Source organism: Setaria italica, chromosome V (assembly GCF_000263155.2).
Source record: "Setaria italica strain Yugu1 chromosome V, Setaria_italica_v2.0, whole genome shotgun sequence".
Taxonomy (NCBI): Eukaryota; Viridiplantae; Streptophyta; class Magnoliopsida; order Poales; family Poaceae; genus Setaria; species Setaria italica.
In genome coordinates this window covers 68,453-86,813 of record NC_028454.1, presented here as the reverse complement: position 1 = coordinate 86,813, position 18,361 = coordinate 68,453, and the positions used below count along the sequence as shown (strand labels likewise).

At 43.6% G+C, this 18,361-nt stretch overlaps 2 protein-coding genes and 1 pseudogene across 2 annotated transcripts; all 3 read left to right on the top strand.

Annotated features, from left to right (window-relative positions):
* The first annotated feature begins 865 nt into the window (after positions 1 to 865).
* On the top strand, positions 866 to 7,310 carry LOC101780025 (annotated as a pseudogene).
* A 633-nt stretch (positions 7,311 to 7,943) lies between these two features.
* On the top strand, positions 7,944 to 9,293 carry LOC111257205 (chaperone protein dnaJ 10-like). Its single transcript, XM_022826327.1, has 4 exons — positions 7,944 to 8,062; positions 8,171 to 8,230; positions 8,594 to 8,676; positions 8,784 to 9,293. The coding sequence occupies exons 1-4, from the start codon at positions 8,003 to 8,005 to the stop codon at positions 8,878 to 8,880; spliced, it is 300 nt and encodes a 99-aa protein (XP_022682062.1). The 5' UTR covers positions 7,944 to 8,002; the 3' UTR covers positions 8,881 to 9,293.
* Positions 9,294 to 16,629: 7,336 nt separating this feature from the next.
* On the top strand, positions 16,630 to 17,372 carry LOC105914482 (1-aminocyclopropane-1-carboxylate oxidase 1). The gene is made up of 2 exons (XM_012846255.1): positions 16,630 to 16,950; positions 17,124 to 17,372. Exons 1-2 carry the CDS (start codon positions 16,657 to 16,659, stop codon positions 17,370 to 17,372), a joined length of 543 nt encoding a protein of 180 aa, XP_012701709.1. The 5' UTR covers positions 16,630 to 16,656.
* Positions 17,373 to 18,361: the final 989 nt, after the last annotated feature.

Sequence of the window (18,361 nt, the reverse complement as noted above, 5' to 3'; positions counted from 1 at the left end):
AATTTTATTAATCAATGATGCTGGCACTTAATGAGGCTGTCAATTTTTTTTAGCATTTGGAATTTTGAATACCCATGGTCCAAATCTTGGGCCCGCCTCTGGGCAGGACCAGGTTAGAATGTGCTCCCTTCCTCAGCTCGCTTCAGTCGTTCCTCTCTGCTGGTTTGGTCTTTGGGTGGGGATTTTTTTTCTTTTTTTGTCAATAGATTAAGTGAAAGAACGTATGGTTTGTGAATCCAGTTCAATTTGAATATGAGATCAAGTAGATAGCCTAGGAAGCCATGTGCAGTTTTAGCAACTTGATGTTCAGCCAAAAGTATATAGTATGGTTCAGATAAGATATAATAGTTGTTTTTTTTGCTCTGTTTAGTTCATCCGTGATACCCTTATTAAGTGCAATGTGCAATATTAGTCATGGATCGGGGATGATGAATTTTTCTCGTTCGATGCAAGTAAATTATTATTAATATATGATGCAAAAAATTTAAACCTGTAAAGGATCACATCACGTAACCACCACACCAGAACAAAATGCATAATTGATGGAGACAGTTTTTACAATCTACATTGTGTGATTATGAATGAAACTCTCTTTTGTAATTTCTTCATCCGCCCGTTGTTTTGATGTCTCCAATGGCATGTTCTGACTCAGCTTGTTGTTTGGTCTCCATAGCACTATAGCAGTAATTATTTTTTCTACTATTAATATGTTGATGTTGCCATGCTTGCCAATAAGTGCAGTGCTAACATTGCATGCTTATGATCCTATTTACATCTGAATCAGCAAACATATGACAAGTTTTCTTTACTTTGTGGCAGAGCTATAGCTTAATTTTGTTTCCAGATATGCTTGGGCATGAGTGCCATGGCTCCTCACTACCAAGCCGCAACGCTGATTGCTTCTCCATCTTATCCAAATGCTATTGTTTGGTCAAGTGACAATTTGGTGGCTGTCGCATCTGGTCACATTGTCACTATTCTGGTAAGTGCAATCCCATCACGCTAAGATGTTCTCATTCATGTCATACACTCATGTTCAGGGGCGAAGCTAGGTTTGAAACAACCCTGGTGCACCCTTCTTTGTGTAGAAGAAATCTAGGGCAATTTACATGGTAAAATTAAGTAAACTAGTAGTAAATTTTTGCTTCACCCTGGTGCATGTGCTCCATGGTAGCTCAACGTAGCTTCACCCCTGCTCATGTTTCATGATAGTTCATATGTGGAATCTGGATCTACCTAACCTTGCGCTCATCATGTTTCATTTGTTCCTATTCAAGAACCCAGCTGTGCTTGAGGGGCCTCGTGGACTGGTTGGACTTTGTCGCAGTGATCCTTTTCCTATAGGAGTGGTTAACAGAGAAGGTATATTTTGGCCTTTGCTTTGGTGATCTCCTGTAGGGCATATTAAACTTGCTGATTTTGTTAATTATTTGGGACATTGAAGACTCAATTTAACCATACCATATTCAGAAATTTGTTTCCTTGACATCAATTTTGCAATCTGGATGTGGTGTTCTGTTAAAAACAAAATGGAACTTTCGGAACTGTAATGAGTGAACTGTCTTCCAGTTGGTCCTTTCAGTTTTACTAGTCATATTCTACTCTGTAAAATTCAAACTACTATTACAACTGCATTTTCCATCACAACCTATGTAGTCGCTTCTTAAACGAATGTCAGGCCATTTTTCATAGGTTAGTACATAGCTTTCAATTACTGTCTATCCATCAAAGAACGGAAAAAGGAAGTCCAATTTGGCCATATAGGTGTATCAATTTTGTTTGATCTTAAATTCTCAATTTGTCAATATTTTGCAGATCTCTTTGAGCCATGTTTGGTGCCTACATGCTTAGCGCGTGATACTGAACCATGTGCCCAGTCAATTTCATGGTCTCAACAAGGATTTGCACCTAATTATGGGTATATATATCTTTGACATTCAATTTTAAATGGTATTCAATTATACATGATCTTCTCTAGATGTATTTTTTGTGCACAGGTTCATCTGCTCATCCTACTGCACTTACATATTTTTATATGGATGACAAATCTAGGTGTTTGCTGGCTGTTTGCACTGTGGATGGTCGTGTGAAGCTTTACCGGTCACCAATTTGGGAATTTCGTGATGAGTGGGTTGAGGTAAGCAATTTTTGTGCTATGTGAACAATGTTTGAATTTGTCAATGTAATATATGAGGAATATAGGAAGTTCATCTGGATTACCAACTGAATTTCTGCGCTGCACTGATTTTTCTTGTGCCGGGTTTGTCTTACGGCCATTGTTTCAATGATCCATGCATAATGCGCATGAGGAGTCTGATATTTTTTGGATGGCAAGGGGAATCCGCTCACCATTAACTGCATAACCTAGTTTCCATTCAAAATTTCATTCTGCAGCACTTTCGTAGTACTGTTCCACTTTATAATCAGAATAAAACTTGCAATTTGCAGTTTTGGGGTTTGTTCTTGACTCTTTTGTTCAAGGAGTAGCTTTTGTATGGTCTTTATTGCCTGCTAATACAAATTTGTTCTGGCCTGGCTAAGTTTTTTGTCTTCACTCGTGTGTATTCATGTATAGTGGTCACTTGTTCTATGTCACAGTTATTGGTGCTTATCAACCTTTCACTTGTTCTAGGTTGCAGATATATCGCAATTGCTTTTTAACTACTACAAAGTTATAAACTTTGAAGAGGATAATGGTCCTCATTTGATTTCTCCGGTATGATACCTTTCACTCTAGCACTGAGAGCTCTATTTATTTGATTGTCGCCTATTTCCGTCCGAATGTGTGGTTAAAATATGCTTTTGTGATCAGAAGAATACAAATACCGAAGAGACAGAGGTTTTAGGTTCTACTTGTGAATTGCAAGATCCCCTTTGTCGCAGGGGTCCTGGACAGAGAAAAAGAAAACCGCCCAGGTGAGTAATACTTCTGGTTCCGCATCATAATTTTGCAAATAGAGAAACAATCACCATATTTGAAACAACAAGATGGTCTAAAGAATCATCATCTAGCTATTATTTGGGCTGTCAAATGTGGATATGGAAGCATTGTCTACCCATTCATCTGTGTATGTCACAGATCTTCCCTCAAAATTTATTTTTGTTGGAGTATAAGTGAATTTCCCACCTTTCCCTACCAGCTTAAGCTTTTGGGTTGAACTGGTTGGTGCATGCAACTCAATATGGTATGAGGGCCAGAGGTCTCGAGTTCTAATCCTGGCGTGCATGATTAAATAAAATAATTGCAGCCCACTCCAATTTCCACACGCGGTCTGAGGGAGCCTGCATGTGAGGGGGCGTGTTGGAGTATAAGTGAATTGCCTACCTTTCCCTATTAGCTTAAGATTTTGGGTTGAACTGGTTGGTGCATGCAACTCAATAATTTTGTTGCAAGAAGTCAACATTCTTGGCAAGATTTCATATAGTGCCTGAATTTGTTTCGAATAACTTTTTACTGAATGCAGAGTTGATGGTTATGTTTATGATGGCAATGAGGATGATTTAGATGCTTCGAAGGATGCAGACTTCTCATTGAAACCATGCTCTAAGTCAAAGAAGAAATCTTCGAAAAAGGTACAAATTTACATGTTAACATTAGGCTGGAGTTTCAATTTATTCTTTCAATCGTAAAAGGAGAACCATGTTGTTTCTTAACAAAAAGAGGAATTAATTATCATGCTAAGTGAAGGTATTTCGTAGCATATTGTACATGACTGAAATTTGAATTTATTGTTTATTTAACACTGCTGTATTTGTGACTTCAGACCGCAAAACGTGGGCATGAATTCGTTGCTGTAAATAGACAAGGCAGCACTGGAAATGTTAAAGCATCATTGCTCTCCAATGGAGAAAACAAATCTCTTCCTCTTATCACGGCAAAACAGTATGCTCGTCATGATGCACATCTGTCTTCCCTCGTCGTTGCATGGTCTCCACTTGTGTCATCAAGTGATAGAACTTCTTGTTTATCGAGGCATTGGTGCATTCTTGCTGCTGGCTCCAAATCTGGAAATGTGTCTTTTTGGAAACTGTATAAGCCAGAATACTACACGATAGATGCTGGCGTGGTTACCAGTGATCCAATTCTCATTGGGGTTCTGCAAGCTCATAAATCATGGGTCAGTGCCATAACCTGGGAAGTTTCCTCCGCGGGCTCTTCAAAATCCTCGCTTCTTTTAGCTACTGGATGCTCAGACGGAAGGTGAGCATGATTGATGTGTATTATTTGTAAATGATTATGTGCTTTCTTCGGCTGTATTATGTATTGGTTGTTTACATGGCTTTTTTATGAGCTCTCAATGATTCATGACATGGCAATGGGGATATATGTGATGTTCATATTTTTTTTTAAAAAACTCTGAGCTGTTATGTGCCTTGGAACAAGGTCAAAGTGTCTGCATAAGCAGCAGGAGGACCTGCATAGGCATGCGATGTTGTGCCTAATGCTTCATGCTTGTGCAGGTGATGTGATCAATGTTTAAAAGAAGATGCACAGCATTCTCTGCACTAGATATCTGGGTTGTGATGAAAATGCTTTTCTCAATGCTTTAAAGATTCTCATTGTTCATTTCCGTCCAATTTATAAAATTTTGTATTCTGATGGTTATTTGTTGCCTTTCGTTTTGTGTAAATGTTTCATATCTCATGCTGAAGATTTTATTTATTTTCTCAGTGTGAAGATATGGTTGGCGAATATTGAAGGATTAAATCAATGTACAAATGCAGAAGAAGTGCCCTTTGCATTAGTTGCCGAGGTACATAATAAGCATCGACCTACAATTCATATTTCACATGAGCGATTTATGCGATATACTTTTTTTTCCTTTTGTGAGTGTACAACATTAATTCGATGTAGCATGCTAATTGTACTATAAGTTAATTTTTTTATCTTCTGTAACTAAAGTTTTCATTCCAAATGTTCCTTTTGTCAGGTCACCACTGATTTGTCAGCTCCAGTATCATCAATTTCATTAGCTGTACCTATCCGGTCCCAGTACGAGGTTAATTTGGCAATTGGACGAGTATCTAGGTCACTGGAAACATGGATATGGAATACACATAGCTGCAAAATTGAGAATACCAATGCATGCCATGCATGATCAAGTGGTAAAACTTCACATTAGTTGAGTATCTTTCTCTTTAACAAAAGAAAAAAATATCTAACATTACCATAGGTGACAGGTTTATCATGGGGTATGGATGGCTATTGTTTATACAGCTGCAGTCAGGTCCGTTAACTTTTTTATAGCACTATTTGATTGCTACCACTTTCGTAATTCTGTTTTACCAGGAAAACTGGTCCGATCCCACAGTATGGACTAATGTAAGGATTTGGGCCTGTGGGGTCAATTGAAGCCTATTGATTTGTTAGAAGTCTGATGGCTTAAGTAAAACAGCAACAGCAACCAGAGATGTGGGATGTGTGTTTAGTATGAGTTGACTACTTGAGCTGAAGTATGAGTTGACTACTTGAACTAGCTATTGAAAGTTCAAGGCTGTCTTGATTGTTGATTATATTAGTGATGCCACTGAATATATTATACTTTGCACTCTGTTATCTTTCTCGAGAATTTATATCCTCCAGATTTTGGGAACCGTAACTTTTAGTTCATAATTTTTCTTGAGCTTTGTAGTACTTGCAGATGCTTTACATTTTGCTTCTTTTTCAGGATAATTCTGCGCGCTGTTGGATCTATCACGAAAACCACCTTGAAGAAATTCCTGTGCATACAAATTTTCCAGAGCCAAAAGAGTCAACAGATGTAAAAATAGATAACTGTTTCTCTTCTTCGTTGATGTCCAAGCATTTTTATCTCCTTATTATTGACTTTCAAATGTGCATGCAGCTATCTGAAGTCTCCAATCGATGCTTTGGTCTTACACTAGCACCTGGAGAACAAATGATTGCTGTGGTATGCTTTAGGCTTTTATATCAGGCATCATTTTGCTCAACTGAACAGTTTCTGTAGGGAAACCGTATGCATAAGCTGTAAGAATTGATGAACTTTGTCCTTTTCAGGTCCGCGGTTTGGATCTGAATCTTTTAGACCAGATGTATCAAGCCAGGTAACTACATTTACAATTCATTATGAAATGTATTGGGATCATTGTGCTACAAGTCTTTATTGCTTTAATATAACATTCAGAAGATGCATTCACGCGGTCATTATTTTGTTAATCAAAACAATAGGACCCAAAAGGCAGTGGTTGAGTTCATTTGGATTGGTGGTCAATTTGTTGGTATTCCACTAGACAGGAGGATTGATGTTAGCAATCCACAGTCTGCAATCTTATCCTCGAGTAACTTGTGGTGGGGATCCAATATTTTGTGGTCGTTGAAGAAATATGAAAATGTTGAAAAGAGTATTGTCTTGTGGGATGTTGTAACTGCACTACAAGGGTTCAAGAAATACGCACCCGCCTTTCTGGAGACTTTAATGGACATTTGGATCTCAACTTTATTTTCAGATGACCCACAGTGTGTTTCTATCAATGCCCCATCATATTCAAGGCATGACATTCTGCCCAGTGTCAGTTTGCGGAAGCTACAGTTACTGAACATAATTTGTAGAAAAGTGATGCTCAGCGATCATGCACAGGATGGTCCTGGTGCTGAAAATGGTAATGACACGGTAACTGATTTCTGGAACACTCTTCTGATAAGGAGTGAAAGAGAGCTGCGTGAGAGACTCGTGGGTTTCACCTTTGCTGCAGTCCTGAAAAGGACAGCATATTTGTTGAAGGGTACATCTACTGAAAACAGCTGGTTTCCTGTCAGCGTTGCCCAGATGGATTCTTGGGTATCTATGAATGATGAAGTGCATAACCAGCTCAGTTATCTCAGATCTAGGATCAAAGATCTAGGAAACGGGTATGTTTTACTAACTCAATCGATCATCTGTCAGCCAATTTCGTATGTGAAATGTCAAACTTAATTGATTTCCTCCTGCAGGATTGACTCGGCATGCGAATACTCTGTCGAAGAAACCTGCCTCTACTGCTCTGCACCAGTCCCCTTCGAGTCGACTGATGTAGCCATCTGCAGAGAAAGGCACACGTTGACAAGGTGCCGGGCGTCTATGCTCTTGTGCTGCGTTCTGCAGCCGGTGTGGCACTGCGTATGCTGTGGAGGCATGGTCGACAAGCTGCTGCCGGAGTCATTCTTCACCATGCAGGCATCCCCTTTGGACGCCAACAATGACGAAGGATCGCTCAATTTGTCAGGAGCCGCTGTCCCGCTTTGCCCCTTCTGCGGCATTCTGCTGCAGAGACAGATGCCGAACTTCCTGCTGTCCACCTCGCCGGTGTAGTGTTTAGTGATTAGTTGGCAGCGTCTGTAACCTTAGAACATTAGGTCTTAGTCCTAGTACTAATTGCTAGTTGAGGCTGGTCGTGTTAGCGATGGAAATGTAACCTTTGCCGAAATCACGCCATTCGTGGCCTGGCTTGGCTTGGTCCATCGTGTAATGTAACTTTTGGTAACATTCTTTTGACAGCTGGTGTAAACTCTGCATAAGGGGAGCAGTGATGCATGGCCATAATAAGCCAATAGTATATCCTACTAGAAATAATTGTGATTCCTTAACGCCTAATCATGTACACAGCCGGGCTAGAAATACCTAGCCCGGCTTCGCTGGAGTCCGGAAAGGGTGGCGCGGCCAGGCGGCCACCGAAGCTTCCCTTTGCAGTTGCAGGCGGCGGGAGCGGAGCGGCGTCTCGCAATCGCCACTGCAGTTTTGTCCTGGCGCGAGGACGGGACAAGGTTCAGGCGCAGGTGGGTCAGGCGAAGGAGCCCTTTTCTCCCACGTTGACCGCACCATCGCATCAACTGACTCCCACCAACCCCGGGCTCCCGGCCAGGTTCTCCTCGTCTCTTTTCCGGCTCTTCCTTTCTCCGTTCTCTCGCCTCCAGCCAGGATCCGTCGTTGTTTTCGTTAGAGTTCAGTTGCAGTTTGATTTTGATCCAGGAGGAAGAAGGGGGAAGGTCGGACGGGGAGCGCTAATGGTGAAGGACAGCACTGACGCCTCCGTGGTCCAGATCAAGAAGGCCTACTACCTCAAGGTGCGTGGACCGTAAAATCTCCCCCGATCGACGATGATGGTGTTCTTCATGCGTTCCGTTCCTGTTTCGTGATTTTGAATCTGTTGGCCCTGTTTGGATTTTTTGAAGGCCAAGCTGGTGCACCCGGACAAGAATCCCGACAACCCTGACGCCGCCCGGAGGTTTCAGGTACATGTTCATATTCTGCTCTACTCTTTTGGTATGTCCTGTGAACTTTGTTAGTTGCATTCTGAATGCAGAAGGGGATAAAATATGAATGCCATGTCTGTAGGATTACATGCTGCTAGGAGGTACGTATAACGGTGGACTAAAAAACCCAAAACCCACGAGATGGCCACTGTGTAATTGTGCGTTGTTTCTGACCGTTTAACTGTAGAATTCGCGTCGACGTTGCAGTAGTGCAAAAGCTGAACACTCATTTGAGTACAGTTGTGTTTGTTTCTTGTATCTGCATTACTAAACTTGATTGAGTTATCTTGTAGATGGTTTGCTTGCTACGAACACTGACGTGAACTGGTTTACCTTTACCAGGAATTAAACGAAGCCTATCAAGTTCTAAGTGATCCAGTGAAAAAGGAGGCTTACGATAAATATGGAAAGGAAGGTCTTCCCCAGTAAGTCCTAAATTCATCTAATTCTATCTTAGCTACACATGATTAGAAAAGGTTTAGAATCAGGTCGCAACAGATGCTGTGAATTTATTTTGATGTTACTCTTACAGAATGGTAGTTACAAAAGAACGGAGGAGAGAAATACAAAAGAATATCTTCCTGCATAAGCAACTACTAGTCGGCAAACAAGACATTTACCAATTATGAGTACTCAAAAGGAGCACGAGTGGGTAAATTACCTCTCTGGGCTTATGCCGGTTGTCGTAAGCCTGGACGGATTCATCAAACTTGGGCACTCCTTGGTAATTTTTGAAGAACCGACCTAACAATTCCTCCACTCTCTTGTCAGAGATATCTTCAGCTGACATCCGTGTGGGATCCCCAAACCCGGAGTACTCATAACCCCGAGTACGGCACAGCTGCACATTTGTATCCTTCTCTTCAAAAAGTTGGCTGCTACATTAACTCCGGTCAGCCCTGCCTTCTTCCAAGTAGCAATCTTTTGCAACAAAACTCTAATTTGCAAGCTGTCCACAGTAGTCGGCTCATCCAGCCATTTGGTGCTGTACTTGGGACAGTACCCTGTGATCGCTGGCATTGGGGGCTGATGGTCTTCAATGTAAAACCACTTGTCCTTCCACGCCCATGAGACTGAGAAGTCTCAAACTCCAAGTAAAGATCCGAGTCCCGTAGTTGAAAGCCGGCACCTCCGAGTGCAGACATGTTGTCCTGGCTAGGTTGAGGATCGCTGCGGAAAAGTTTGAAGTGGGGTTGTATCCCCAAGTAGACCTCACAGAGGTGAACGAAAATTGAAATATGCAAAATCCCATTAGGATTCAGATGCACAAGTTGGATACCATAGTAGTCGAGGATACCTCGGAAGAAATCAGATGTTGGAACCGCAAGTCCGTGCTCCACAAAACGGGCCCAAATGATTGTTTCGTTGGGGTGGATCTCAAAATTCCACGTATTAGCGTACCCGCATCTCCAATTGACGAGAGCTTTCTCCTGCAACAAACTTCGCATCCACAAACTCCTAGATTTCCTCCTCCTTCATGGTGGACGCCTTCCAAGCAGCGACCTGATTCGGCGGTGTGGTATGGTTGGTAGGGCCACACTTCGGTGGCAGCAGCTGGGGCTCCTTGCCCTTCCTGAAACCTTCCTTCCTTGGATTCTCCGCGATCTTCCCCTTGGATTTCTCAGCCTTCTTCACCATCTTGCTTGTGACATGCCACTTCACACGCATACACTCGGGGGCTGCGCAAGGGGGTGGAGATGGCTGCGGCGGCACTCAAAAGGCTTGCGTCGGTACTATCGATCTGGATGGCTGCGGCGGCGGCGCAAGAGGCAGCACTAGGGTTGCGAGATGGGGAATAACAGATGCAAATAGCTGTGTGACCTAGGCAAGGCAAACTGCCTTATCTTTTATAATAGTGCCAACGGATCTAACAGCTCCGAGATTCTGGGAATACTGCCGATAAACTCACAACGGTTCGACGGTTACAATATTTATCACGAGAATAAAGGGCATTACTACCCAACGGATGCATTGACCAAAAGTTGACCCTCTTCTTCACCTGCAACTAGTCGAACAACGGCTCGGGGGCTGCGTATACCGTATCCATTGGACAAAAATTTCTTTTTCTGCAAAATCAAGACAAAGATGAAAGAATGGCATATTGACCCTCAACCTGATTCTTGGTTTCAACCTAAGGCTTGGGGGCTACTCCATATGGAGTGCGATGTCCATCGCACTTCCATACAAAGACTCAACAGCAGACTACTCAAAATCAAAGTAAGATAAGGCGTGCTATAGGTCACGGGAGCCTGAAAACGGCCACACCGGCCACTGAGGTCGAAAACGTGGGGGATGGACCGAAGATGTAAAAATAACCTCCGGACGCGATTTCGGCCATGAAAACGTGTCCTATAGGTCACGAGAGCCTGAAAATAGCGACACCGGCCACCGGGGTCGAAAATGTGGGGCGAAGATGTGAAAATTGCCTCCGGACGCGTGTTCGGCCATGAAAATGTGTGCTATAGGTCACGCGAGCCTGAAAACGGCGACACCAGCCACCAGGGTCAAAAACATCGGGGATGGACCGAAGATGTGAAAATGGCCTCCGGACACATGTTCGGCCATAAAAACATGTGCTATAGGTCACGGGAGCCTGAAAATAGCGACACCAGCCACCGGGGTCGAAAACATCGGGGATGGACCGAAGACGTGAAAATGGCCTCCGGACGCGTGTTCGGCCATAAAAAACATATGCTATAGGTCACGGGTTCTCGAAAACATCAACACCGACCACCGGGGTCGAAAACGTGGGAATGGACCGAAGACATAAAAATGTCCTCCGAATGCATTTTCGGCCATGAAAACATGTACTAGCCCGAAAACAGCCACACCAGCCACCGGAATCGAAAACGTAGGGGATGGACCGAAGATGTGAAAATAATCTCCGGACACGTTTTTGGCCATGAAAACGTGTGTTATAGGTCACGAGAGCCCGAAAATAGCGACACCGGTCACCATGGTCGAAAACGTGGGGCGAAGACGTGAAAATTACCTCCCGACGCGTGTTCGGCCATAAAAACGTGTGTTGTAGGTCACGGGAGCCCGAAAAAAACAACATCGGCCACTGGGGTCGAAAACGTGGAGGGTGGATCGAAGACGTGAAAATGACCTCCGGATGCGTTTTCACCCATGAAAAGGTGTGCTATAGCTCAGAGGAGCCTGAAAATAGCGACACCAGCCACCGGGGTCGAAAATGTAAAATTGTTGCCGTTGGCCATGTGCTCAAAGGATGCATAGGGGGCGTTGCTGCCAGGGTAATGCTCTGCCAGGGGATCATCATCATCACTGGCAAGGCCGTCCATCGGAGGACATGATGGTCGTCGATCCTACCCTTCCCTTCGAATCTCACCTTCACTAGTCCGGCCAAGGTACTCACCGCCGGCAAATTGGAAATCTTGGACGCCGCCGTTCCATTGGGCATTGGGGCCGCCGACGGCCATGACCCAATGCATCTTCTGCCTGCCGCGCCAATGTTGAACTTGCCGGATGAGAGCACTTGACATGGGGAGCTCTTGGAGTTGCTGTAACACCAAAACAATGATGTTACTAAGCTAAGATACAATTATAAGCACGTTACTTCCAAAAATTTAGTCAGCTACAGATTCATTATGCGGTACTGTCAATCTGGTATCTTCTACTTTTTCGAAGTTGTTTTATGATGCCCCTTTCTTTTTCTAATGCTTACAAATTGGAGAATGTAAGTTTGTCAGCCTTGATATCTTTTTCTACGTGGGAGAGCTGCTGATGTCAGCCTGGATATCTCAAAACTTTTTTCCAAATTAGTTTTGTCAGCTCAGTTATATGACTAAATTATTTGGTTAGGACTTGTAGTCCTGCAACATCTTAACTAGATGGTGAATTGGTACATATGTTGAATTACTTAAGCAACTGTTCTGTGACTCCTATCTCAATTACTCAAGCAACATTGACATAGTAAACAGATATCTTTGTGTTCTGAACCTGCAGAACTTGCAAGCCATTGGTTCAAAGCATTGCACTACACCTGAAGGTCTTGCTGCTAGAAAGGCCATTCATTAGGGAGGAGATTGCGCCAGGCAAATGTACATTCCCAAATCTAGCAGGAACTTATGGGTTTTCAAAACACAGTTATATTTACATTTAACTTCAGCACAAGGCTTCAACTACCAGGTCTATGATATGCCATGATATGCCTTGCAGTTCATGCTTCTCTTCTCTAGCAAGACTTCTGCACGAGATATGACATACTAGGGGTAACCATCCCCAAGCATGGATCTGATGCAAGAAAACAATTTCAGAGGCTGCTCAATTTCATCCTTGCAAACAATCCAGAGAGGGCCAAGAAACATAGTACAATTTAGGATAATATCGCAGCAACCATCAGATGGTATTGAATCCAACATCTAAAACACCTAACAAATTGGTTTTTCAACCAGGACACTGCTAGAGCTAATAAAGAGGCCTACTAACCAGAAAGTTAATTAGGAAAATCGAGCACCTGGAACCATACCTGGAAACTATTTGCCAACAATCCAGAGGATGAAGCGGCCCTTCCTGTCGTGGCCCTCGGGGAGGACAGGGCTGGCCACTGGCGCCGCCGCCGCTTGGGGAGGACAGGGCCGGCCGCCGGCGCAGCCGCTGCTCGGGGAGGAAAGGCCGGGTGCCGCCGCCGCTTAGGGAGGACAGGCCGGATGCCACCGCCGCCGCTCGGGGAAGGCCGGGTGCCGTGGCCGCCGCCACCGCAAGGATAAGGAACGGCGCCACCACTGCCGAAGATGCTCGGGAAAATGGAGCGCGTGGGAAAAAAAGGTGCGAGCGCGCGAGAATGGATTGGGGAAGGAGGTGCGCCGCATATATTTACGGAAAAAATAGCTCTGGATGCGGGTGGACGTAAATTTGCAGGAGATTTAGGGGATCTGTTGGAGCAACCTTTTTTACTATTTTCCCTCAATTAAGGTTTTAGGAGTAGTTTAAGGGAGTTATTGGAGTTGCTCTATATGGCCAATTGTCGCTCCCCTGACAATCTTTTTTTTCATGAATACGCAGGAGAGCTGCGTATCTTTGTATTAAGAAGATGTTGTAAAAAGGATTAGTACAATGTGGGCTGTCCGGGCGCACGCACACGGTTAACAGTTTATTGTCTATTACATGTGAGATTAACAACCGTTTTAGAATGAGATGAAGCTCAGTTTATCGATGGAGCTGTTCTCCCGTTGCTTGAGCTTCTGTCACTGCCGGCCAGCCGATGGTGGCCAAATGTTTGGCGCCCGCTGCTGACCAGAGAACGGCTTCATCGATGAGCTGCGCCGGCTGCTGGGGGTGGCTCTGCCAAACACCCTGTTGTTGCGCTCTCTCCAGATCATCCAGGATATAAGCATTATGCTGGAGTCAATACCTTTCTTCTGCGTCGCGTTCAGACCATATCTTATTTGGAACCACCATTCAGTTAAGCTCCCGTCCGGCACCGGACCGGGAACGATAGAGTGCAGGACCAGCATCCTTCACTCCGGTGAGTTCCGACAATCGACACAAAACAAATCTACTATTATCGTTCTTTTACTTTTCTCTATCTACTTTTTCGCATCTAGGTCAGTAGTTATGCTTTGCTAGTTTCCCCGCAAACCAGCCGCGAGCTCTAGCGTCATTGGAGAATCATCCTTTGCTGTTCTTGCTCGTAAAACAGCCGGTTCAACTTCGCCGCAATTGAAGAGCTATCTCTTTACTATCCGCGTCGACCTGGGCTACTACGACCAGGACGTGGACCCCATCCTGTGGAAGGTCGTCGGCACCGGGGATGCCAGCTACGTCCTCCTGCGCCACGTCTCCAACCGCCTCCTCCGCGCCAACGGCAGGTACCGCCTCTGGCTCAGCGGCGTCTCCGTCGACGACGTCGACAACCAGAGCACGATGATGCATTGGAAGGTCGAGACCATCCCCACGAGCCCCAATCCGGCAGCACTTCCAGCGCGGACTCCGGTGAGTTCCGCCCGGTCCAGTATCCCGAGACACCTATGGCCTTGCACAGTCTTGCCCGTCCCGAGACCCCTATTGCGTTGCACAGCTCGCCTCGGCTTCTCGCATTGGTTTGGGCGGAGCAGGGTTCTTGGATGGAACCTACAATTCCGATTTGTGGAACCTGTGCTTGAAGCACCAGCGCTGGATGTTTCTTTGTTTCCGTCGGTTCTTCCAAGAACTGCCAAATGTGATTTTTTTTTTCCTTTTCTGCAGTCCTGGGATTAATTCTGTGCCAAGATAACCATTTCTCTCGCTCAAAAACTTGAATCATGTTGCTGTAGGTCCAGCTCCTAGGGAGCCGTAGAGTTCTGGATTCTGCGCCACTGCATTTGGATCCCAGGGAGGAGTTTTTGTCCTATTCGCCTTCCCATTTGGTTTCAGCAGTCTAAGCTTTAGGAGCTGATTCTTAGAATTTACCCAACAATGATATATGTACCTAGAATTTCTGTCTGTCGTATGTTGATACGTCAGATTAAGATTTGCTTCATCTGTATATATGAATCATTTTCAGCTATTTTCGTAGTTTTCAGTATTTGGTCATTTCTTACTATATCATGGTTAAAGCTGATTGACTGCGTCTGAACATCTTGTCCCCATTACAATGTGCATTCAGCACTGTTAAGAACTAGTGTTGTCTACTTGTCCAGGTTTCCTCCTAGGGAGCCGTAGATTTCTGGTTTCTTGAATCCTTGCACCCCTGCATTTGGAGCCCAGGAAGGAGTTTTTGGTCTTATTCGCCTTCCCATTTTGGTTTCAGTAGTCTAAACTTTAGGAGCTGATTCTTAGAATTTTACCCAGCAATCAACAATGATATATGTATCTATAGAATTTTCGTCTGTCGTATGTTGAATTGTCAGATTAAGATTTGCTGCATTTGTATATTTGATTGAACCAAATTCAGTTATTTTCGTAGTTTTCAGTACAATTCTTGCTAGATCATGGTTAAAGCTGATTTGCCTGCGTCTGAACATCTTGTTCCCATTACAAAGTGCTGAACATCTTGTTCCCATTACAATGTGCATTCAGCACTGTTCAGAACTAGTGTTGTCTTACTTGTCCTGGTTTCCTCCTAAACATGAGCATGTTCCATGGTAACAGAACAACCGACGCAGCTTCCGCGGCCTGTTCCTCCTGCACGAGGAGCCCGTGCAGCTGCAGCGGACGATACGGTTCGTGCGGCGGACAACTACGGGAACTTCCCGGACAATTGGGGCACGTTCCAGTTCCAAGGCCGCTCCGTGTTCGAGCTGAGAGCGGAGGTGGCGCGCCGCACGGGCAATGCGTTCTTGTTCTTCCGCATCCTGATGTGCGTCTAGGGCGGCTGACCCCGCTGCTCGTCGACCTGCCTCGCAACGAGGAGACCGTGGACATCATCGTCATCATCGGGACAGAGGGTGAGTGATGATCTTTGCATTTTCCATTGGTTGTATTGTATGGTGACAGAGGTTCAGTAGATCGTACTGATGTGGTACAAACCATAGCTTGGATAATGTGTAGCATAGTTCACAGCTTGTGGTGCAAAGAGATCAGTAGAAATGTAGAATAGCAGCTGCATTCATCATTTTCTTAGTATTTATTATTCCATATCCAAGTATCAAGTTGTGCTTATTTGAAGAGAATTCCATGTTTTGTTTATATTGCATTAATCTGAAAATTATGTAGATAGGAAGAAACTGTTGAACGAAAATAGTGTCAGGTCTGTAGTATACTTGCATTTACAGTTCCTAGTGGGTCTGCAGTCCTTTCCACAGATTCTAAAATGCTAAAATGGTTTAATTTTGGCCAATACTTGGTTTCCTAAAAGTTTCAGCTTTTTTACTTGTCAGACAATAAGATTACTGAAACAGCTGAATTAGCTCTATGGCCCTGGAAAAAATGGTTATGTGTGAATTTATTTGCTTAATATTACTCCAAATAAAACTCTGCATTTTATTTTAGTTTTTGCTAGGGGTAAAATGGTCTTTTTACCCCTGACTTAACACCGTTAGCTGTCCAAAACGGACGGAAGGCCATAGAGCCAAAGAAAACTCGTTTCAGGGCCATAGAGCAAAGTTCAAATAAAAAAAGGCCATATACCTAAGACTTATTTTTTTCAGGGCCATAGAGCTAATTCTCCCTTTGAACTTCTATCCAAATATAGCCGCTTTAAGGTGACACCCTTGTGTTGCTTTCTTTGATAGCAAACTAGATAGTGCTGACTGTTGAGTATGCTATTACAGTCTGGAGAATCTAACTGTATGCTCCTACATCATTATATGAAATCTATGAGTGATCATCTTATACTAAGAATAAAATATTTAAGCATCCTGTTTGCATACCTTATTATATTCAGTATGTTACTTTAGTCTGTAACACAGGAGCTAACACCATGTACTTTTTACAGGGACACTATTGCAAAATACAGCAACAGCATGAAGGATTTTGCTCAAAAGTTGCTGTGCATCATCTCAGAAAATCTGAACCCACCACCATCTTATATAAAAGAGGCAGTTGGAGAAGTTTATCAGAATATTACTATTAGCTACTATTCTCCTTGTCCACAACCTGATCTTGCTCTTGGGTTACAATCTCATTCTGATATGGGCGCAATAACACTTCTGATACAAGATGATGTTGGTGGGATCGAGGTATTGAAGGATGGAATGTGGATACCTGTGCCTGCTTTGCGTGATGGCATCCTTGTGATTCTGGCTGATCAGACAGAGGTAATGTACCTTAATCTGCTATGCCATCAATTTTTTCTTTAGTGCTCTGCCCTTTTTTATGACCTATGGTGATGCTCTCCACGTTTAATGTGCACTTTTGGAGAGGATTGTGGCCAAAGTGTTGTATGAATATTTTTATTTATGTAGAATCTGGTTCCCTTACCCTTCTCCAGATCATCACCAATGGAAGATATAAGAGTTCTGTTCATCGAGCTGTTGTCGATGCTGAGCGTGCCCGCTTATCAGTAGCTACATTTTATGATCCATCAAAATCAAGGAAAATATTCACTGCTGCAAAGCTTGTGAGCAAGGATGAGCCACAAAAGTATCGGGACGTAATCTATGGTGACTATGTCTCATCTTGGTATAGCAAAGGTCCAGAGGGAAAGCGAAACATTGACGCCCTCCTTATTCAGCAATAGAGCCATAGATGCCTTAAAGCAGGATTGGGCCACTCATATGTGTTCTAATGCATGGGGCAATTTGGAAAGCACGCAATAAAGCGTATTTTGAAGGAAAAATTATAAAAAACCCAATAGAGATAATCTGTCATGCTGGAGCTTTAATGAAATTTTGGACAGGTATCTATGAGGAGGTCGAAAGGAAGATGATGGTGAATGGTGTCAATACCATGCTGAAGGTGGCAGCTGATCTTCTTCTACCTCGCCACCAACCTGATGACCAACCCAAGCGTCTGAAGCAAGACAATGGGCGTGATGGCGATCAGAACTGAAGGAATCAATGATGCAGGTGCTATGAAGAAAGAAAGAAGCTTCTTTTGATGTCTATCTAGGTTCGGCCATTGTAGTCAGCTCGCCTGTAAGGGAGCGACTCTTCTGCGTAGGTCTTTTGGTTGCAGTAGCTCTGAATCTGAGTCAGAGTCTAGAACTTCTTGCAATAGAAATCTGGATCCATCTCCTCTTCTTTCCCTCTTCCTGTGATATCTACTCAAACTATTGTATTTCCGTTTTCTATAAATGGAAATGGGGTGAAGGCCTCTTCTGGAAAAAAAATCAGGATGGTTCTTTTCTCTATGTGAACTTGTATAGTCTTATAAATTGGCTCGATGATTCTACTCTCTCTCTCTATGTGATCTTACCTAAATCTATGTGAACATGTACTCTTATCAAATTTGTTATAGATGGCTGAATTGGTGACGTGAACTTATTTACTAAATTTATGTTTGTCTTTATTATCTATGATGAAATTTTATTATAATTTGTATGTTGCCATGCTTTTATTTTGACCACAAATATTAGATCTGTTAAAATTTTAGTCATGTATAGTTTGGGAACTGCTGCAAAGGAGAACGGACCAGTTGGGAACGCAATTGAGAGCCTGGGCGAGCCTATGGACCGGATGGGAACGGAACCGAGGCCCTGGGCCGTCCTGGCCTTCTGATTAGAGGGAG

What these genes read in the sequence shown, in the direction of transcription:
- LOC111257205 (XM_022826327.1), top strand. Translation starts at nt 8,003, where the DNA reads ATGGTGAAGGACAGCACTGACGCCTCCGTGGTCCAGATCAAGAAGGCC. An exon ending in AGAAGGCCTACTACCTCAAG is followed by an intron (nt 8,063 to 8,170) that starts GTGCGTGGACCG and finishes GATTTTTTGAAG; the next exon opens with GCCAAGCTGGTGCACCCGGA. An exon ending in ACGCCGCCCGGAGGTTTCAG is followed by an intron (nt 8,231 to 8,593) that starts GTACATGTTCAT and finishes TACCTTTACCAG; the next exon opens with GAATTAAACGAAGCCTATCA.
- LOC105914482 (XM_012846255.1), top strand. Translation starts at nt 16,657, where the DNA reads ATGAAGGATTTTGCTCAAAAGTTGCTGTGCATCATCTCAGAAAATCTG. An exon ending in TTCTGGCTGATCAGACAGAG is followed by an intron (nt 16,951 to 17,123) that starts GTAATGTACCTT and finishes ACCCTTCTCCAG; the next exon opens with ATCATCACCAATGGAAGATA.